Source organism: Cajanus cajan, chromosome 1 (assembly GCF_000230855.2).
Source record: "Cajanus cajan strain Asha chromosome 1, NIPB_CcT2T_4, whole genome shotgun sequence".
Lineage (NCBI taxonomy): Eukaryota > Viridiplantae > Streptophyta > Magnoliopsida > Fabales > Fabaceae > Cajanus > Cajanus cajan.
The window spans coordinates 27180911-27205163 of record NC_138517.1 but is presented as its reverse complement, the minus strand read 5'-3'; the positions used below and the strand labels follow the sequence as shown (position 1 = coordinate 27205163).

Genomic DNA, 24253 nt, shown 5'->3' with positions numbered 1-24253 from the left:
TAATGAAAATTGAATCTCTTAATGAAAAAACAAGGAGTCTTATTAAATATAACAATGACTACTTGTTCTAATATATTTGTTTGCAAAATATACAACTTAAATAAATTTTATAGTATATTATTAATTTTAAATTATATATTTAATAATGCAATATCTATGTAAATATTACATATATTATTTTGTGATATTAATTGCAAGTATATTGTATATGTACATATTATTTATATTTTTAATTTGTATAAATATACCGTTTAACATGTAATTTTTTTATGTATTTTTTTACAAAATAAAAATAAAAATAATTTTAAATAAGATAGAAAAATTGAAATTTAAAATAAGATATGAATTTATTAAAATTTATAAGTATAAAATATATTTAATATAAATATTTTTTAATAAAAATCGAGTCATGCGGTTCAACTAGTGACCCACCGGTTCAACCTTTGACCCACTGACCCAGTACCTTAACCGGTTCGATGACCGGTCCGGTTTTTAAAACTACGCTACATATCTTAATAGGTAAGTTAGCAAATTACGTGCAATATTTTTTTTACTATTTTTTAATGCTTAATTGCTAAGTAAATCTAGCGGTGCCGCTTGATTTAATATTTTCTGACAATATTTATTAATTATAAATTATAATTATATAAAAACTGTTTTATATTATATTATGCACACACTAAAATGTTAATTATGACAAAAAGTTATAATTAAAATTATAACCCAATTTTGAGGCATCAAACAATTCTTAACTAAACTAAAACTTGTTTGCATATGCATTTCACAAGATAAATATCATTTTATTCTAAAATAAATATTATTTTTATATAATTAAAATTCACAATAAAAATATTTCAAATATATAATTTATATTCAAATTTTAATATAAATTTATTTTTAATTATAATTTTTCAAAATTAAATTCAATTTCAAGATAAAATTAAGATATGGTAAATTAAAAGAGATAAGTGCTTAAAAAAGTTTGTTCTTTTACAAATCAGTTGTAGTTTACACAATTACATATTTAGAACTTAAGAATTATTGTTCGAAATAAGGGTTACGAGTTCAAATTTGAATTTTTAAATGGATCTAACATAATTGGTTTGCAAATTGTTACAAATCTCGTAATTGGTACCGGAATCGATTATGATGTATAGAAAATTTATATATCTAAAACTTAAATTCAAGATCAATAACTCACTCATGCACTTGGTGAATCAACATAATAGTAACTAATTTATCTTTATTTTTTTCTATGAATATTTTGATACGTTAATAAATGAAAGAATATGACCGAAGAAGTTAGTAAATAAAAAAAGTAATATAATATTAATGTGGAGAAATTCACGCATTCCAACGGAGATGTTTGGTAAGGAAGAAGTTTTAGTTTTCAGAGAATCTTACATGCAAAATGTATGTTTGGTATCTATTAAAAAAAAATCCTGAAAGATATTGTTTCTCAAAAATATTTTTATCCCAATTTTACACAAATATATTTCCATTTCCATGAGAAGGGTTGAGAATCTAAGTTTACCGGCTAAAAAGGAATATTTTAATTATTCAAAAATCATAATATCACTTTTTAAAATAAAAAATATATACTTGATATTCATCTTTTTTATCTAACTTTCTTCTTCCTTCTATTTCTTTTTCTCCCACTATTTCTCTCTCACACACACTCTCCCTCTCTCTTGCTCTCTCTCTTTCTCTCCCTCCCCCCTCTCTCTCTCCTTCTCCCCCATTTCTCTCTCTCCTTTCTATATCTTTATTTCTCTCTCTATTGTATCACATTATTTTTTAACCTTATAATTTTAATAATATTATTAAAGTCTATTTTATTTTTATAGTTTAATTGTATTTGTCAACACTTTTATTTATTTTTAATTTTTTGAATGAAATGTAAATATATTTTTATTCTTCTTAATTATAAGGTAGCACCTTTATTTCTTTACTTCGTTTGTTGAATTTTGTGTTTAAATACTTTTTACTATCATTTTTTAACTTTTTAAAAAAGTTTAGTGTCATATTTCTAATAAGATTTGAGTAAATAAAAATATATAATGAGGTTATTTTAATAAAGAATATTTTGTAAAAAATATTTATATACCTAGGAATATGTTATTGTAACCAAACTTAAAAAATTTAAATTCTTAGGAATCTTATATGAATATTTCTAGGAACTTTTATGAGTAACTAAATAGATTTTACCTATTCCTAAGAAACATGATTCTTAAGATTCCTGATTCCTAAGTATGAAAGAACTTTTCTCCAACAAAATGTCCCTTAAGAGTAAGTTTACTTTAACTTACTCCACTCAATAACTCATTTTCTATATCAAATTTCAACAATGCAATTGTAGAATCAAAAGTTCTTAATTTACGGATCAAGTCTACAAATTTTTTTAAGAAATTAAAAATTAATTCATATGGTTTTTCATTCATTTCAAATCAACATATAAAATGCTTTTATGATTATCCATCATTTTGAATTAATGAAACAAGGCATCAAATAGTTTTCAGTTTTCAAAAATTTGCAAACTTGATCTATTGATTAAGAACTTTTAATTTAATGGTTGAATTGTTAAAAAATTTAATGTAAAACATGAGTTATTGAGTGAAGTAAGTTTAAGTAGACGTACTCTTATAGCACCTCCAATGGGAGGTGCTTCCTGTGTTGCTTAAGAATAAGCAATAGAGCTTATAGAAAACTCCATTTGGAGTGGTCTTACGTGGCAAGTCAGGTGCTTAAATTTTTTTCTCAATTGCTTGTACAAGGAACGGTGCTTAGCACTGAAAAATTTGAAGAAGAGAAGTTTGATTTGTTGAATCTAGTCCACGTGGAATATGGACACAAACTTGGAAAATAAAAAAAAAATAGGAAAAACATTCTTCACCTCTTCTTCCTCCGTCCGGGGAGGGATGTCTTCGCCGGCCTCCGCATGACCAGAACGGTCGGCCCGCATGACCGTCTGCTCTACGCGCAGCTCCACACAACCAGACCTGCCGGCCCACGCGAACCGCCCGATCAAACCCCTCCGCCCAGCGCACCAAGACACCCAGCCTGCACGCGACCCCTCCGCGCGGCCGTTCCCTCTGTGCGCTCCGCACCCAGACTCCTGCGCACAACCAAAACCACCGTGAAGAGAGAGTGAAGAAAAAGACAGAAGAGAAAGAAAGGGTGAAAAGTGAGTGAAATGAAAGAAAACGTGAGGGAGAGATGTGATTTTTTATATTTTTTATGTATTATGTAATTTTTTATATATTTTTTATATTATGTAATTTTTTTTATTATTGTAATTTTTGGTATTTTTTTTATTATTTAATTTTTGGTATTTTTTTATTATAATTTTTTGTATTTTTTATTATGTAATTTTTTTATTATTGAAATTTTTTATTATTATAATTTTTGATTTGTTAGTTATTCATATTTATATATTATTTATAATAATTAATTTTATAAAAATTTATTATAAAGTGTAGTGTGAGGTGTCAAAAAAGTGTAGTATGAGTTGTAAAAAAGTAAGAGTGCTTATAAGCAATTTCTATTGGAACAAAAATTGTAAAAATATAATATGAGTTGCTTATGAGTGACATGGCACAGAGGGACCCATTTAAAGTGGGCGGGAGTTGCTTATAAGCAACTCCCATTGTAGATGCTCTTAGAGTAAGTTGATCCCTCCTTAATGTTAATTGTAATGAATACCAACATTTATTTTTTTCAAACACATTTTTCAATGTATCTTATTTTATCTCGTTAAAGTCGTCATTCATTAATTTATAAAACTTTACATTTACAATAGTTTTAAAAATTTTGAAGGAAAACGTAACCCATTTATGATAGTATTATAAAAATGGAGAAAGGCATAAAAAGTTAAATCATATTTAAATTGGGCTAAGATACGAGGATCGAGAAAAGCAAACCAAAACAAACCAACAATTGACCTCATTCTCCACTCCTCCTTCGTCAACAATATCTTGTAGATTAGTGAATCATTTGGTTTGTGTAGAGACATTAGAATCAACGAACATGGCTAATATCTCATTTGCCTCATCATTTATGAATTGTTCTTCTTTGTTGAGTGATATAAACAATTTACCAGATGATATATTGGTAGAAATATTCTTTCGAATGTCATATAAATCCACTGTGAAATGCAAGTGTGTGTGCAAGCGTTGGTTGAAATTGATTTCAATCCCTTATTTTCTGAAACAATTTGTGTCTCGCCAACACTCTCTTTCCAAGGCCATCTTCACCTTCATTTCACCTTGCCAACTCATGCTCACTTTCCCACCTCCAGATTTAGACTCCAATCCTCAAGCCCACAAGGCTCCTTTTTCACCAGATCAAATGCTCATAAAAGGGAACGTGTGTGGCTATTCCAACGGCTTGTTTTTGTACTACAACAACAGATCCACATCAGGTAGGGGCTACTTTGTGTATGATCCACTCACCAAGGTATGCACCCACATAGCTCCCTTTCCTTGTAGAAAAACTAAGAGAGACGAGTAACACTAAAATTGTGGGTGATCGTAGCAACTCACTGTGATTTTTATTGAATAAGAGATGACCTTTAAATAGCCATTGTACAACGTACTGAATTAACAAGAAGATAATAAAATATCTTATCAAATCAAAACTTACCAAAAAACTATCTTATCTAATCTGAAACAAAATAACTCAAAATCAAATAATTCCAGATAACTAAATCGGATATCCCGGATATCTTGGATATCTCGAATATCTCGGATATCTCGGATATCTCGGATATCTCTAGAAATTTAAGATTATCCAACAAAACTCCCCCATAATCTTAAATTTCTCCTTCTTCTTTCATTTCGATGCTTCTTCCACCAGAGCGCGATACTCCTCTGTGTACCATGGCCCCGCGAGCCATGCAACGTCCAGCACCCCCTGCGTCGAGGTGGCCGATGCCTCTTTTGGGACACAAAAATACCCGTTGCTCTTTGGTCCACCTTTAAACCCAGAAAGTACTTCATGATGTCCAAATCGGTCATCACAAACTCCCTCTTCACTTCTTTAAACTCCTCAACTAGCTCAGCTTTACTTCCCATCTCACTCTTCTCAATTGATCCGATCTCCTCATCCGTTGCTTTCTTCCATCTTTCATCAAGTACCACCTCTTCAGATTTTATGTCTTCTGTTCTTGTCAATAGACATACTACATGTAACTCGTCAGTGGAGTTGTAGATGTCTTGCAAGCTCCGAGTTCTAAGTTGCTCAGGTTCATCATCTTCCTCGGAATGCTCATTGGTCCTATCCGAGCTTCTCCCTATTATCTCCGAGTTCTCCCTTTCAGAGTTCGAGCTCCCCGAGGTCGTTTCCGAGTTACTCCAACTCCACTCACTTTCCTCATCTACTTGGACATCTCGGCTTACCAGAATTTTACCTGTAACAGGGTTATACAATTTGTAGGCTTTTGCCTTTTCATCATACCCGATCAAAATGTACTTCTTGCTCCTATCATCAAGCTTCGTTCTGAGCTGAGCTGGAACATGACCGTAAGCAAGGCTTCCAAAGATCTTGAAGTGACGTATACTCGGTTTTTGTCCACTCCATGCTTCTTGAGGTGTCACATCATCCAATTTTGAATGTGGGCACCTGTTCTGTATATATATAGCACACTGTACTGCCTCTGCCCAAAACTTCTCAGGCATATTCTTCCCTTTAAGCATGGTTCGAACCATTTCAAGAATAGTACGATTCTTTCTTTCAGCTACTCCATTTTGTTGTGGTGAATATGGAGCTGTGAGAAGACGCTTTATACCTTGCTCTTCACAGTATTCCATAAACTCTGCCGATGTGAATTCTCCACCTCTGTCCGACCTCAAAGCTTTAATTTGCTTGTTAGTCTCTTTCTCCACCATGACTTTAAACTTCTTAAAAGCTTCAAATGCCTTTGATTTTTCTTGCAAAAAATATACCCAGGTCTTTCGAGAGAAATCATCTATGAAAGAGATGAAATATTTCTTACCACTGAAAGATGCTGGAGAGATTGGTCCACACAAGTCAGTGTGTATCAGCCCAAGTTGCTCCTTCGCTTTGTGCTCGGACGAGCTCGGAAAACTTGTCCTTGTATGCTTTCCAAGTACACACGCTTCACAAAACTTCTTGTCAAACTCAACACCACGTAGTCCGAGTACCAACTCCTTCCTTGATAGCTCGGCCAAGCCTCCAAAGTTTAAATGCCCAAAACGAAAATGCCACATCATGGCTTCATCCTTCACGTCCAGCTTCAAGCACTTATTTTGAAGGATGTTCAGCTCCAGTTTATACATCCTATTCTTTTTCATCTCCACTCGGGCTATCAAACGATCATGCTTGTCCTTCAAATAAAGCACTCGATCCTTCATCAGAACCGAGTTGCCTTTCTCCATCATCTGCCCCATGCTTAAGATGTTGCTCTTAAGTTCGGGAACGTAGTAGGCATTCCTTATTTCTCCAACTCGTCCATCCTTCTGTATAAACTTGATGGTTCCACGCCCTTTTACCGCCACCTTGGAATCATCCCCAAATGACACGAATCCAGCCTTTACCTTGATGAGTTCATTGAAGAAACTTTCTTCTCCACACATATGATTGCTCGCTCCAGTGTCCAAATACCAGATCGAGTTGTTTAGGCAACTCGAATCAAGCTCGGCTTCTGACTTCTCATTTGAGCTTGGAGGCTCAATTGTTGATCTCTCGACGCAACTCAAGTTTAGCTGGACCTCGGAGGCAGAACTTGGACGTAGCTTGGTCTCCGAGCTCTGCGTCATCATCAAAATTCCTGCTTCCTCGTCCTCTTCTTCTGTGAGAAGATTCTTCCCTTTTTCTTCACTTCGACTTTTAGCTCGGCAATACTTTGCTATGTGACCGTATTTGCCACAGTTGTAGCAATTTGCCGATCTGCATTCCTTTGCGTAGTGGCCGAGTTTGCCACACTTATAACATTCCACCTCGGACCTCGGCTGACTTCCTTGGCTACGATCACCTCGTCCTTGTCCACCTCCATGGTCACCTCGTCCTCGACCTCGTCCTTGATCACCTCCATGATCACCTCGTCCTTTGCCTCGTCCTCCATGATCACCTCGTCCTTGTCCTCCTGATCTTCGGCCCTGAGTGTTCCGAGTTTCATTCAAATCAAGTTGCGCCTGTAATGCTTGATCAAGAGTATTCTTCATCTTCCTCCTCCTTTGTTCGTGGGCTTCGAGTGACCCAGCGAGCTCTTCCACTGAGAGAACTGACAAGTCCTTTGACTCCTCAATTACGCATGCAATACTCTCGAAATCATCTGTTAATGATCTCAAGATTTTCTCCACAATTCTACTTGCTGGCATTGGCTCCCCATTCCTTCCTAGTTGGTTAGCCACCTTCTCCACCCGAGTTATGTACTCGGATACTTGTTCCTTATCCTCCATCTTCAAACTCTCAAACTCTCCTCGGAGAGTTTGAAGTCGGATCTGTCTGACACGGTGGTTACCTCTGTGCGCAACCTCTAAGATCTTCCATGCTTCCTTTGAAGATGCAGCGTTTGCAATCTTCTCGAAACCTGACTCATCCACGGCATTGTACAAAAAATACAAAGCCGATTTGTCCTTCACTCGTGTCTTTTCCAATGTGGCAATCTGAGCCACAGATTGGTCTTCGTCCTCCTCGGGTTCTTGGAACCCCTTCTCCACTATGTCCCATAGACTTTGGGAACCCAACAGGGTCTTCATTTGTAAACACCAATTATCATAATTGGTTTTCTTTGACAGTTGTGGTACGGTCATTCCATTCACAACCTTTGCCATTACTCTCTCTTTCTTCTTTCTTCCCCCTTCACAGGCGCACACTGTTTTCCCCTCACACTCGGCACTCAGAGCATATAGCTCTGATACCAATTTGTAGAAAAACTAAGAGAGACGAGTAACACTAAAATTGTGGGTGATCGTAGCAACTCACTGTGATTTTTATTGAATAAGAGATGACCTTTAAATAGCCATTGTACAACGTACTGAATTAACAAGAAGATAATAAAATATCTTATCAAATCAAAACTTACCAAAAAACTATCTTATCTAATCTGAAACAAAATAACTCAAAATCAAATAATTCCAGATAACTAAATCGGATATCCCGGATATCTTGGATATCTCGAATATCTCGGATATCTCGGATATCTCGGATATCTCTAGAAATTTAAGATTATCCAACATTCCTGACACAAATAAGAAAGAACGCATATACGCTATTGGCTTCCTTTCCATAACCTCGAATTCTACTCGTCTTTTTTTGGTGGTGATTGTGAATTCTTTTATAAAAAGCCTAGATAACTTTAGTATGGAGGTTTTCTTCTCACATATTGGTATATGGAGACAAATTGTTGTGAGATGCATAAAGGGGTTTACTTTTGCTCCTCATTGGAAGCTTGGTTTGGCACATAAAGGAAACCTTTATTTCATGGGCACAAAGAGTGTTTTTGTGATTGATCATCGTTTTGTGGTTAGTTATACAATTGATTATCCTGAAGATGTTGCTGCTATGAATATAGTGAGATCTGGATACTTGGGATGCTCTGGTGGGACTTTGAAGATTGCAGATATTAACAATGATAATTTTAGAGTGTGGGAACTGATACAGATAGAGAATGACACCACCCCAAAAATCTTTTACCGAACATGGAAATTGGTGCATAAGACCAATCTTTCCACACACCTCCCGACTAAGTTTTGTGCCAATTACTTCAAGCGTGTAGGGGGATTTCATCCCTATGATGGAGACATTGTGTATTTGCATTCCTATGCTGATGGGGTTTTTGTTGCCAACCTAAGGACTAACAAATTTGAGCACATTCCTGGTCATGAAAACCTTGATATTAGTCCCTTCCAACTAGAGCTCCCACTCTTACCTCTGATTCCATCTGCAGACAATTGATGTTATTCTATAAGTAATTGAAAACCCCTACCTCAATTTGATGCTTAGCAGTTGTTTGAACCTATTTTGATGTTTTAAACACGTTATTGTACTTTTTTAGAGACAAATGACTTATGTTATTATTGTTTTTCTTGCAGGGAAGACTTGGAAAAACCCAAGCCTTATTGTTAAATCTTGATGATTTTGAGGAAACATTTTCTTCCCAACCCAATTGTCACTTTCCAAACTTGTCCTGTGGTTTTTTTCACCTTTTCCTAATTACTATTTTTTTTTAGTTTTTGTAGACATTTGTGTTTTTTTAGGTTTTTGTAGTTTTAAAAATCTATTTTACACCACAAGTTTCCATGTGTCCTAGAGAAAAACTTTCTTTGATTTGTTTGACTCTTCACCTATTGAAATTAAACCTCTTGCATTTTCATATAATTTTCTATCTAACATCTTTTTCACTTCGCTAACAACCTATGCATTCAATATTGAAGTCAATTACTATGTTGAAAAGTCAAAATACACTGCACATGAAATCCTAAATAATAGATTTCATATCATACATCATAATGGATCATTTTGAACAATGTATGGATGATCTTTAGGAACATTGGATTCAAGAGTTCAATGAACTGTTTAGGCTTGTTCAACAAAGACTCAAGTTCTTCCATAAACAATAAGTTGTTGATGAAAAAAGGTGGAGGAGAAAGATGATGATGAAGCTGAAAATGATAAGAAAAAGTGATACAAAAATCAAGAGGATGATATTAGATCACAACAAAAATGGATAGTCGAAGAGAAAAAAAAAAGAAGAAATAAAGGTGCAAAAAAAAGAAGACCAAATGAAAAATATTGTGTTTACAAATTTTTATTTTAGATTGTGTAATTTTGATTGCTTTTATCTTATCTTTTTGAACTTCTTATTTTAGATTGTGTAATTTTGATTGCTTTTATCTTATCTTTTTGAACTTCTTATTTTAAATTGTATAACTTTGATTGTTTTTCATCTTATCATATTGAGCAAACCAAAACATATCACCTTGATGTGAAAACAATATATTTGAATATATAATTTCATTAATCAATTTGATTAAGCAGGTGGCCTATTATACCTACCTACTTCATTATTTTTCTTAATTATACCTTATATAATGCACTAAAAATATGCTTTGGAACAAATGTAATAACAAAGGATGTACACCCTAATGTCAAACCCAAAGGACTAAACGATTATTATAAACTTTTAGATAGTATGGCTGTTTCAATATGAAAAATAGTATGATAAAAATTGCAAAATAAGTAATGATTGGTAAGAAAAAATCAACAACAAAAAAGGCTTAAAGTTGTGATTTCTTTTACACTCTTAAATTCCTTCATATCTATTTCTAATTGAACTCTTTAATAAACATCCATTACCAATATTTTCTTACAAATTTTATTGTCAATTATTGATCATGAATTGAAATAGACCATTATATGTTAATCAAAAGCATACAAGGAGCAATCAACTTCAAATACAAATTATGAATAATAAAGCAATCTAAGTGACTAAATAAAATGATAATTTAAGTCAAATTAATCATTTAGGTTTCTAATCACAAAGTACACCATGACCTTAATAAAGAATTTAACTACTCATTACAAGAAGAGAAACTAAATTTCTATAGAAGTATGTAGAGAAAAAGGGAGATAGTAACGAGCTTCCTTTTGTCTTGCCAAATGTATCCTAATTATTCAAGAACCTTTTCTACATCAAAGATGAAAGCATAAACTATGTCTGTTATGGCTTTCTCTCACCTATTTATATTTCAACTCCCGAATCAAGACGCAAGATGCTTTACCCCAATCAATTATTGGACTAACCCAAACTCATCAAGGATTAAAAGAAACACAAATTCAGAATTTGAACAACCTTGACCAAGGTAAAAACCCATTAGATGATATTTTTTTCAAAAAATGTTATGAATCACTGTTGGATATAGCTATCAATTGGACAACATGACTCGACTCAAATTTCTTAGAGGTCATTTATTTTATGACTCGGCCTCGTTTGTTGGCCAATTGAGTTGAGCCAAATTGGGTTATTTTTCTATTTTTACTTAAATTTAACAAAGAAAAGTAAAAATAATACAAAACCAAGTAAACTTACTAGGTTGAGTCATAATTTTAGAAAATGTTCATCCATTGGTGCTACTTTGGGTTGGATCAAACCATTTTTTTACACCTCTAGTGTTGGGAAGGCATGTCCTAGAAGTGACATGTTAAGTGGACATGTCCTAGAAGTGACATGACGAGAAGCCCATCTACCACTGTTGGGGTAAATGTGGCACTTCATGAATCAAAACATGTTCCTTTGCTCATTTTCCACCCAGTATTATGCTTATGGACCTTTTTTGTGAACTTAATATTCATTTTTTCTTGCTTTATCCTCTTTGACTAGTATAAATTCCTTTTATAGTCATTTAACTACCTTCGTAAACTAACATAATCAAAACAATCATTTAAATTTTGAATGAAAAGTTGAAAAATGTAATACCATGTTACATTAGACACAATTCATACTAACTATTTACTTATTGTTGATATCAAAATAAGGCTAAATTTTTCATGATTATTAAAAGATGTTATTATCATAAAACATAAAGAACCATGATCTTCTTAAATATGAATTTAAATTCTTATGATTAACAATTATAGGTAAAATACATATTAATTATTCTCACTTATATATATCATAAAACTTATATTTACACCAAAAAAGTGCATAAATCCTAAATTATACACAAGCATATGTGAAACTATTCTTGAAACATTATATCCCACTATCAATCTTCTTGATAACTAAAATGGTGAATAATCCCAATCATTGTGTTTGATCGTTATCTTCGCTTATATCTATTGAGTACAAGCACAAAAAATAGAACAAAAAGAGTGAGAATTTAACGATCTCAACTTACGTACATACTAAGGGTAAGCATACTTACCTTTGACATTGACTTTGTTAAATACAAAGGTAACAACATTTACCTTCAAACACCCAATACTCTAAGGTTTAAACTAAAATCTGTTATAGTTGTACTTACTTGATATTGACTCGATATTGATCAATACTTTTTCCCTATGAAAAGTGACAAGAAATGTGTACATCCACCTATAAAGTGATAACAATCTTGAATACACATCAATATATCAATATCATAGGACATGTCTGTAGTCCTTTACTTGGATTTTCTCTCACTAATTTTGGAATGCTTGGTAGTTGTTGGGATTACCGAGCTTGGTTAGGTGGGGTTTCTTGTAACACCCCAATTTTTAGGACACTTATTTTTCTTTTCTTTCCAGATTTTATCTGAAAGGAATCTCAAAATTCTTATAAATACCATTATGATCTAAATTTTGAATCCTACCTAATCATAATTTTTAATAATTATTTTGAATTAGAGCTCAAAAAATTATTAAAATGACTATTTTTCCCTTATTTCTCTATATGATAAGGGATGACATGAGAAAAAGGTTTAGGAAACAATAAAATATCTTTCTTAGCTTAGACACATGTCATCTATATTAAAATATAATTTTGTAAATTTTTCTTGAATTTTTAAAATTTTTTGGAAAAAGTGATTAAAATGCCGTACTTGCGTACTAAGGCTAACTAGTATCAGTTTAGCCTTCAAACCTTATAAAAGTAGCAATGTCAAATTATCTTTAGATGAAATATACAAAAAAAATATAATTTTTGATAAAAAAAATGATTTTTTTTGTGGAATGAAAGGTTAAAAAAACCCACAAAATCAATTAAAAACCATGAGAAAACAAAGTATGAGCAATATCAACTCTTACAAATGAAGAAAAGAAAGGTCTAACATTATCAAATACACAAATATTATCCTAGGGACAATCCATAATTACCCATCTTATCAGCTACTTGATTCGCTTCATGAAACACATGAGACCAAAATAATCCTCCACCTACCAAGTTGAAAGAAGTAATGCTTTCTACCAATCGGAAACAAGGATGATAGGGAGCACATCCTTCCTTCAACAAAGTCACCGCAACACTAGAATTTGATTCTACTATAAAGTTTCTAAACTCTTTATTCCAAGCAATAGTTATACCGATATGGATTACCCATAACTGAGCTAGAGGAATTGAACAGTAGCCTATATTTGCAGAGAAAGCAAAAATAACAAGGCGAGTTAGAAAAACACCTCCTACAGCCACCTTCATTGCTTTAACTAAGGCATCACAATTTAATTTTATCAGACCAAGGGGAGGGGGTTCTCACCTTAAAAGCATGGGCTCTGCAACTATTTTATTAGCATTGATCTTATCATCAATAAGCAAGCAACATGTTTTAATAGATAGTCCAACTGCCATAATGCAAAATTGTATTTCTGCAGGCTGTGAAGCACTATCTTGAAACACAAACTCATTCCTGCATCTCCAAAATACGTCCAAGGCCACTACAAATAAGATGTTCCATCGTCTATTATTTGTGTTGGAATGTTCACTTAAATTTTCCAGGAGCCATGACGAGAAATCTTTATCAAAAAAAACCAACAGTGTTGCTGTCCAAAGAGTAACATATACCAAACAATCCTTATAGGGGGAAAATCGCATAACATGGTTTAGATCTTCAATGCAATGTCCACAACATAAACAAGAATAATCTTCTATTCAATTGTGCATATGCTAAAGAAACAGAGAATTTACCTATTGAGGTTCCCTTCCAGGATAGCACATCAAGACCTCTTAGATCGTTCGATGGAGGTATAACATGCATACAATTCAAAACATGCTCTTCCAGCACATTATTAAGAGCGGGAAAATTTCAATCACATGTTTCCATTACCAAATCTTTCACCTTAAGATGAAGTTGAGGGCTAGAAATAGTTTTTGTTGCTCGTTCAATCAGTCTTCCCAATTTTTGAATCCATTCATCATTCCAAAGCTCCACCATTTGATCATTACCAACAAGGACGGAGCCAAGGGGGACCTACGGGTGCCACGGCCCCCCCAACAATTTTAATTTTTTTTTATATACATATATATTACTATATGGCACCCCTTATTTTTAATATAAACTCATATTTTTAATATAAACTCATATGTATATTACTATATGGCACCCCCTATATGGCACCCCCAGTATTGAAATCCTGGCTCCGTCCCTGATTACCAATGCTCCAAATAATACCCTATTTCACTTGGTCCTAGACACTGCAGATTCCCTTCCAAAAGTTTGAACCCATCAGTTTCAAATTAATCAAAGGAATTATATATGGAATCTCCATATTTGTACTTAGCTCTCTTTAAGCTTTCATAAAAAAAAAGTTAAAATGAAATTAATGTGAATTTTTAAATCTAAAATATTAAAAATAATTGCACTACTAGAATTTCTCTTATTACATGCGACTTTTCCTACGAATTTTTATGAAAAATTCGCAAGAAACGTTGTTCTTGCAAATTTTCCTGATGAAATTTTATCTGCAGGTAATACCTTTGTGGATAATATTTTTTTGCGAATTTTAAAATTCGCAGGAAATTTTCCTGCGAAATTTCTTGCGAAAAAAATTTGCAAGAAAGTTTCCTGCGAATTTTTTCGCAAGAAATTTTGCAGGAATATTTTTTACGAAAAAAATTAAAGAAATTACTATAAATTCTATCAATAATTTTTTAACTTTCAAATGTTCACAATGAATTCATCCGAAGCATTTATTTTCATGCCTCTAACATGTGATACATAATCTTTTAAATTCTAAGATTGTAGATTATAAGCTTAACACTCAACCATACAAATCAACTTGTAAGGTAAGTGTTGCCCCAACTTATATACTCTTTAATTGCTTTATTTTCAATCGATGTGGGACTTGAAGTTTTTTTAAAATATTAAACTTATAAATTTAAATATTTTTTTTTTATTTTTCCTGCGGATTAAAATTTTCAGGAAAATCCGCAGGAAAAGTTACCTGCAAAATTTTTCTACCATTTAGTAAACATTATTTGCGAATTTATTTTTGCAAGAAAATCTGCAAGAAACAAAATAAAATTCTTACAATATTTTATGCAAATTTTTACCATGGAAAAAAAATTTCTATGATTATTAAAATTGTAGCAAAATTCGTAAGAAATATCTGTAAATTATTTTTCGCAAAAAAATTTTGCGAATATTTTTTTGCAGGAAAATTTACAAGAAAATGACACTTTTCTAATAGTATTGGTAGAAATTCAAAAATTATTATAAAAATTAGTAAAACTCAATTTTTATATTTAAATAACCATATCACAAAGTTTAAAAAAAAATGAAGTCGATTGATATAAAAACCATGAAATATGTATAGAAACAATATCTAATCGGTACTAGTTCAAGAGAAATCTTTGTACAAAGAGATTAAAAAAAAAAAAGATAAAGAATATCATTGTACCTTTTTCTTACTACTCACTCCTCTTTTTCTCTATTCTTATTATGACTCAATTAATTTTAATAAAAAATTAATTGTGACATAAGCAAGCCTACATCATCCTTACCACCTAAGCTCATTTTCTCCTATAAATAGTCAACAAAGTCTTTCATTCTCCTCACCCCACTCTCCTCTACCAAAGTTCCAAACCACAACCCCCTCTCACTTTTCTTTTCCCTCTTCTAAACACCACACTATCATAACAAACCTCCATCTCTTTTATCCACCATCAAAAACCCTCATCATCTTCTTCCTTCTTTCACCACCATACAAGAGTCCCAAACCTTCTACTTCCTCTTACTTATCACCTTCACTCCCCAAGGTATGGGGCGTGAGGATTGATCTCTTTAAGCTTTTATTATAATTTTTATATATGTTGTTGATCAAAATTGCTTATTCTTTTCACTTAGATTTGTTGTTGTTTTGAATATTGTTGGAATATTTCTAAACGTTATTTTGCTTTGAATTTTCTAGAAAATGCTTTAAATTAAGGGGAGACTACCAAAAATTTTCCAAAATTTTTAAAGGCTGTTGTTTGATATTTTTCCAAAACCAAAAACATTAACCCAGAAATCCATCAACCAAATCCGAATTGAACATGGCTTAATAAAAAATTCATACCTCTCATTATACTAATCAAAATGATACGAAATTGGTCTTGTTGGAAACTACACTTAAAGAGCTTCAATTTAGGCTTTGGAATAATTTAAAATAAGATTTTAAATGAGGTAGATAATTGCTATGCAAGTTGGAGTTTTAAATTTGGAAATTCAGGATGATCTACATGGGTTTTATAAATTAACTATATCAAATTCTAATTTTTTTTTTTAATTATTTTTATATATTCGAAAACTATAATTGACGAGCTATCGATACACATAAAGTTTGTAATTTTATTGATATGATTTACTTTTTTAAATAAAGTTATTTTCTGGAAAATGAATCTAGAATTTCCAGAATTTTGAGAAACTATGAATACTATTCAAAAACTTACTATAAATTATTTATTATGAGTTAAATTATGATTTGGCTTTATTGAAAACTATTTACATGCACTAAATAATAAATAAAAAAATTAATTATTTTGATAAGAGTATCAGCCTCTAAATTTCAATTTTGTATAAATAGTTCAGTCAAAAGTTCTCCAAGAACATATGAATCTGCATGAATTTTCATAATTTTTTTGCAGATTTTTGCTAAAAACAAATTTTAATACTTTAAAAACTAATTTCATAGATCTTTTCACTGATATAATTATTTAAGTTTTAAAAATTTATTTTTTATTTTAAAAATATATTATAAACAGACAAGGTTCTCAAAGAAAATCAATGGAGTTGATTTTCAACTAGTTTCTTAAATAAGTAAATTTTAATGTGTCATATTCCAATTATATAGCAAAATATTTTCTTACTAAGTTAATTATTTACTATTAAGAATAAGAAATAAAAAAAAAAAAAAATTTACTATGATCATTTATTATGATTTATCATCTAGTTGATTATCTTCCTAAGATAAGATTATGTATGTAAATCGTTATTTTATATAGTTATCTTTTCTTTTATAAATAAATGTATTGCTATATATTTTTTCAAACTCAATAAAAATATAGAGAGAACTATTTTTTCAATATTACTTTCTCTTAATTTTTACTATAATAATTAAATTTAGGATTGTTGATTTATATTAATATATATTGACCTGAACATGTCACGCAAGAAATCCTTCAAAGTAAGGGTACATGGTTAAAGATTGGTGCTCAAAGTGAGTGAGACCAATGAATTCTCTAGAAAGAGATATCTATGATTATATCATAAGGAATATGACTATGTGAGTGATAGCGTTGTCGAGTAACTATCAAACAAAACTAGGTTTCTAAAAAAAATTATAATATAGAGAACTAACTTAGGTCATCTTTGAAGGACATAAGTTCATTCTATTTACAATTTTTTTTATCATGAAATTGAGTTATGTTTTGGGAGGAATTTTACTTTTAAAAGATTGTAAACAACAATATAGAAAAGAGAAGATAGAATCTCAACACAGAATTTCAATATTATCAAATATCGGTTCAAGACTTCAATTCTTACGGTATAATTTTCATTGTTCACAAAAAATACAAATTCTTAACCAACCTAATTCAATTCGAAATTAATCAATATAGAGATCTAAATCTAGATTATGAATTTTATTAAAACAAGAACTACAATCACAAACTCAAGGTTCCAACAAAATTCAAGAACGGTAATCAAATTGATTTAGGTTGATTTAAGTTATTTCAAATTTGAAATTGTATCTTCTCGTTTTTGTTTATGATTCAAAACGAAAGTTCAATATCATGAAAAACGAAATTATCATAAATCGAAAAGAGAAGAGGAAGAGAGAATTCATTTGATAAAAATTAGGAACTCAAATTTACCGTAGTTCTTGAAACCCTAAACCGATTGATAGATTAGTCTTGTCTCATAATCATGTTGCTTTAGCCAATTCCAGTAGAGGAGAGAGAAATTTCATGAGAGAGAGAGAGAGAAGAGAAGAGAGAATTTGAGAGAAACTTCTTGAGCAAGAATTCCCAAATCTAGAAAAAAAAATGAGAGTACAAAATTGATGCTAAAAGTCATTATATGAATTTAAAGACGAAGTAATGGGCCTAAACTAAGGGTTCAACCCACTAATTACATTTATAAAGCCTAATTAACTACAACTAAACAATTTCAAGACAAATTGAAAACTTCAGTGCAAGGCCGCGAGCTTGAGACACGATTTTGTGTCTGAAAACGTTCGAAATGGGTTTTTCTGTCAACATTGAAGTTATAGATATCCTTGTTATCTTTCCAGGGACACCAAGTTTGCCCAATTCCAAGTTGTATAACTCCAGATATGGCTTGCACAAGAAACTATGTCAAAAGAGAAAATTATTACGGAAATTTATTAAAATTTACAACTAAATCCTAAATGACTCACTAACACAAATCTAAACTAATACATGAATATATGACACTAAAAGAAATTAAATACTGCAAAAACATATACAGAAAGATGTATTAAAATATGACTATCAATGAGAGACATGTGACGATATGAAGCCTTGCACTAGAAGTTACAACTTGGTAAAGATGAAGGATGAAAGGCAGACAGTCACACACTAATGGGAATACCTTGGGGGTAAGGTGTTGGGAGGTTGAGAAAGCCAAGGGTCAAGGTGGCACCTTGAACCGAAATCTCCACCAAACCAAGTCAACAACCCTAACAACTACTCCAGCATTCCAAGATTGGTGTGAGAGTATGTCTCGAATTTGGACAGGGAAGGAAGTATCCCATTGATATATTGAGATTCATCCGAGGGATGGAATCATACCATTTATGGGTCAGAACATATGTACTCCCAATCACTTCCGAAATGAGGTAGTATGGATCCATATAGTGTTAGTGTCAAGTAAGTACTGCTAGAATGAATTCTAGAGTTTTTGTGTGTCTGATGGTAAGTGTTATTACCTTTGTATTTAATAGAGTCGTTGTCTAATAAGTATAACTAGAACTAATTCTAGTTTTCCCCATAAATTAATGTGTCATAGGATAAGTATCCTTACCCTCAATATATATATATATATATATATATATATATATATATATATATATATATATATATATATATATATATATATATATATAAGTTGAGGTTAAATCCTTACTCCTTTCTCTTTTGTACATATACTTGTTGGATATACGTGAAGATATTAGTCAAGCATAGTGACCAAGTTGATTCAATAGTATGAATATCAAAAGGATTATAAAGACTATCAAGAAGATATAACACATTAAGATTATTTTCACTTATACTCATGTCTATGATAAGATAGAATTTTTGTACTGCTTTAGTTAGGTTTTATATGAGTGAGAATAGTTAATATGTATTTTCACTATATCTATTTGTAATAAGAACTCATTTATATTTAAGAAGATCATGGTTATTTATATTTTATGATAATAATATATAAACTTGAAAAATTTATTCTCATTTTTATAACAACAAATAGTTAATAAGGATTTGTGTGTGATATAGTAGGATGTTACATTTCTGGTGCAAGGCGTTATCTTGACCATGGGCTTTTCAACCACTGTACACCTTAACCCCAAGACCTCTGCTAGTGGATCCCTTCCTTTCATTCTCTAGCTTACTAGATTGTGACTTTTCATTCATAATGTCGTATGTTAACAGGTGCATCATCGCATACAGTACAATACTTGCTTATATCATAGGGGTACTTCTAGGCAAAGGTTCCCCTATTCTCAACTTCTCTAAGCACCAATAACTTTCTTAAGGTCTTACTTATATGACAAAGTTATTTTTAGGGTTTATTTTTTATCCCAATTAAAATGTTTAAGCTAACAAACATCTTTCACTTTTCCACATCAAATGACATATTTTGTTAAACAAACAATGTAATGTTTTGAAAGAATAGATCCCAATCAGATATCATCACCAAGAGCAACATAACAAAAGAATGATTTTAATTGTCATTATGGGCAAAACACTCCCGTCTATACAATTTTGATTACCATTAAACAAATTTCCGACTTAGAGCTAACATTATCTAGTGTTTAAGAATTCGAGTATAACTGACATTACACTTCTTCAACTATAGTAATTTTAAATCAAATTTTGGAACAAGAGAGCAGAATGATAACATTTCCTGTGAAAATTGGATTCAATAACAATTTTATAAATGCAAAGAACACTTCTGTATAGATGTTCCATTAAATTGTATTTTGAAAGTACTCTAGTGAATAGTGGTGCATGATCCTAAATGATGATGTGTGACAAAACCCCGAAAAAATACAAAAACAAGAACGTGAATCCAATGTGGGAACATAGGGATTCTAATCTTAGTTATCATTATCACTGTCCTTCTTCTTAGATTTGCGATATTTTTCCTCAACTTGTTTTGCTTGTAACAAGGCAGTGTCAGCTACCTTCCTGAGGTTAGGGATTTGATAATTTTGAGCCAAGTAAACCCCAAAGGCCGTCCCTGCAATGAAAGAGAAGCAACTCCTAATTATACCCATTACAGTTGCTTGAGTGCTTGCTTGCAGTTTCAGAGAAATATCTGGTATTGCAAGGATCACTTTTGCAAAAATCACTGTCAAAAAGAAACAAAAACAAATTAGCATCAGGCCAAAATCATTTGAGAAAGTTATATGTTAATGTGATTTCATTCCATCTTCAAACATAGAGGTTATCATTAACTCATTGTCGGGTTCCATCTTCTCAAGGTACATCCCCCTTTGTATAAACATGAAATTACTCATTGAGCCCAATTGTAGAAATGCATGGAAGTTGGTTTCATACACACATGGAATAACCCTAAATAACTGGTTGGACAATACATAAATTATGCAAAGAGCAACATTGTTTTTAGTCTTCAGTTCCACCTTCTCAAACAAATGACTCTTCTATTTGTATAAATTTAATTTAATTAATTCGAGCAAGAAAATCAAAGTTCAGTCTAAGATAGTGTTCTCACTTAACTTCAGTGTATTTCCAAAGTAACTAGATTCAACGAAAACCGGGAACGCAAAAGCATGGTTATCAACAATGAAGAGTTGTTAGATGTTAATCGATTAATCGTACACATGAAGTGATCCATTTTTCTAAATATTTTGAAATAACAAGCCAGAAATCATGCATAGACTAATAATTCTCTTTCCAACTAACCCACCCATAGATAATAGTAATACAAAGAGGGAACGAAAAATCGTGCCAAATAGCTAGAGGGTGTTGATATTGATTTGATTTCGCGAGTCACTGAAAGAAAACAATGGTTGTATTGTGCATCAATTGCAATCAAACTCAAAATTCTGCAAAACCTAACAAGAATGAGGAAAGATCACTGCGGAACAACACAGCACTGCCATAGGTCATATCCAAATAATGACCGTTTTAAATGCGTCGTTTCACTCACCAGTCACTCATGACTAATTGACTATGTAACATGTGCCTTAATTTTGTATTGTTTAAATTAATTAGTCTGAGAATTTTCAATTAGTTTTTTAAAATAAAAACAAATTATGATTATGTTGATGCTCTTAGAGACATTCAGCTTAGATCATATAATTTAAAGCAAAGTCCAAACTACTATCGTGAAATTTTTTTTGTTAAAATTAATAAATATGTTGTCCTAAAAATATGATAAAAAAGATTAAAAATAAATTATAATCAAATATTTGATATTTAATATTTTACAATTACATAATATTTGGTCAGAGAAAAATGGAGGAGATGAATTTTAAAAAAATGGCTAAACTTTTATGAGAGAGGAGCAGAATCCATTTTCATCTAATTTTAGATTGCCTTCTCATTTTGAGGGAGGAAGATTTTAAAACAATTTCAGTATAATTTCAAAAAGATTCTTTCTTATGTTATTAAATTTAAAATTATAAAAATAAAAAAATAAATTAATTTTAAAATTTCTTCCTTTTCCTTATAAAACAAATAAGAAAAGAGCTATATTTTCTCTCTTCCTCTAATATCAACCAAACAAAATTTACAATTCTTTCGCTACCCCCATTAAAATCTCTCTCTTCCTCTTCTCTCCCTTAAACCAAACGGATCTAGATTCTTGTAGTTAATTTTCAATAGCTTGAAATGGCTAAAAAAATATGATAATTTTAAAAACTAGATTATTCATATTCAAAGAATTATTTCTTTTGACTTGTTCTCCAAGAGTTCTTGTCCATAATCGTAAGAGTATTTTTTTTTAACATATAAATTACATGTATCTTTCAATGAAAACATTCTTGTTCGAGTAAGGTAAAATCATTATAAGCAACAAAACTCTCTTTATAAGTATTTAACATGACTGCATATTTAACAATCAACTTGAAATTATTAATTAAGTTGAAACATGAGAGAATGATAGGTAACTGATGAGAAATATAGGGAAAAATAAAAATATAATATATATATATATATATATAGGATAGAAATGATGTGCAAGAAAAAGTGAGTGTATGATAATAATCCTCTTACGAGTTTCTCCTCAATATGGAGATACTGATTTGATGAAGATATTACAAGCCTTTTAGCTTTTTTTATCCCGGTTACAATGTGAAACCACTAAGCAACTTCACTTTTCCACACCACAATACACATACATTTTGTTAAGCAAACAATATAACATCTTGAATGAACAAATCTCAATCAGATATAATCAGATATCATCACCAAGAACAACAGTTGAAGGGTGATATAATAAAAAATGTCTTTCCGGGCATAACAGAACAAAAGACAACAATTTTCTGACTTGGAGCTAACATTATCCAAGATTTAAGACTCTGAGTAAAACTCACATTACACTTCTGTATAGATTTTCCACTAATTTGTGTTTTCCAATTACTCTAGGCTTGTTCATATTTTAGTTCCTCATAAAAAAAGCCGAACCAAACTAGAAAACAATTTTTCCTGAAACAAAAATATAATTCACCTAAATCAAACTGTTTCTTAGGCTCGATGCACTGATTAATGGTCTGATTTTTTAAACTCTCGATTCAACTTGATTCACTAATATTTCTTGAACAGTCCTATACAGTGGGGAAAAGGTAAAAAGTAGAGTAAATAATAATATGTGACGAATAAAGAATGAAATAAGAACGAAAAAATGGGATAAAAGTGAGTGCATGTCTAGATAACAATAAAACTCTTACCGGTTTCTCCTCAAATATCTGGTATTGCAAGAATCACAGTCAGAAAGAGGCAAATCAGAAACAACCCAAAATCATTTCTTTGTGTAGTTCCATTCCATCTTCTCAAGGTTCAATCCCTGTTGTATAAACATCAAGTTATTCATTGAATTCAAATGAAGAAATGCACGAAATGAAAGCTAGCTCAATTTCAATCCCTCGTGAAATTGTTATTAGGTTTCGGTTTCAGCTTCCCAGACAGTGTTAAATCACAGTTAAATCTCAGACAGTGTTTTGACTTCATTTTATTCCCAAAATAACTAGATTCAAAGAAAATTGGGAACGCAAATCATGCATAGACTAAGAAATTAACAATTCCCATTGCATAGGTACAATAGAAACAGGGAATGAAACATCGTACCGAATCGAGGGAAGCGGTGAAAGTTGATCTGATTTCACGTGTTGCCGAAACGAAAGAACAGTGGTTTGAAGGTTTTTGTATTGTATGTGATGGAATAAAAGAATTGGGTATTCGAGAGAATGAATGAATTTCCCAGAAGAAAAATTGTTGCAGTTTAGTAATTTCTCGAGATTCATTCTCTTTCATTCACCTAGCTGGGTTTCATCAGTGGCCTTTTGGGCTTGGTCCCGCATTTGGGCCTTTTTCCTGAGTTCTCATGTAAGGATGGATGCATATGATTTAAGAGTGCTTTAACTTTAAATGTTCTCTTAAATTCAAGATAAATTTATTATTTGATCTTTTAAGTTTAAAATAGTTGTTTTTAGTTTTTGTTATTCTTAAAAATTTTGTATTTAATCTTTAAGGTCATCAATAACACATAAGAAAGTGATAGATTGAAATAATTATACATCATTATATGAGTTTAATGTGATGATGTTATCACTAATATAGACAACAATCTATTTTAAAATAAAATTCTCTAACAAAATTTAAGTATAAAAATAAAACAATATTTTTTTAAAATTACATGAATCAAAAAGACCAATTATAAATTTAAAGGATTAAAAATATATTTAAGCCTTTAAAAAAATAACTTATTTATTTAATTTTTTTAATAATATATTTTAAAAATTATGAAATGCTAATTAAATAGTGATTCTTTTATATTTAATTAATAGCAATCAAATAACCTCTAAACCAACTTTGGTCACCTTAATCAATTTATCCATACTTAAATTATTCATAAAAATA

The 24253-nt window shown here is 31.3% G+C and overlaps 2 protein-coding genes across 3 annotated transcripts; one reads left to right on the top strand and one right to left on the bottom strand.

Annotated features, from left to right (window-relative positions):
• The first annotated feature begins 8322 nt into the window (after positions 1–8322).
• Positions 8323–8916, top strand: LOC109807226 (uncharacterized). The gene has a single exon (XM_020369744.1). The coding sequence runs from the start codon at positions 8323–8325 to the stop codon at positions 8914–8916; it is 594 nt and encodes a 197-aa protein (XP_020225333.1).
• An 11105-nt stretch (positions 8917–20021) lies between these two features.
• LOC109808698 (uncharacterized) lies at positions 20022–23663 on the bottom strand. 2 transcript variants are annotated; one of them, XM_083077411.1, is made up of 4 exons: positions 23462–23663; positions 23065–23180; positions 22845–22941; positions 20022–20501 (listed from the first exon to the last, which is right to left on the bottom strand). In XM_083077411.1, exon 4 carries the CDS (start codon positions 20425–20427, stop codon positions 20248–20250), a length of 180 nt encoding a protein of 59 aa, XP_082933537.1. In that variant the 5' UTR covers positions 20428–20501; positions 22845–22941; positions 23065–23180; positions 23462–23663; the 3' UTR covers positions 20022–20247. The 2 variants fall into 2 exon arrangements, with proteins under 2 accessions (XP_082933537.1, XP_020227396.1); XM_020371807.2 differs by lacking the exon at positions 22845–22941 and having other exon boundaries at positions 23462–23652.
• Positions 23664–24253: the final 590 nt, after the last annotated feature.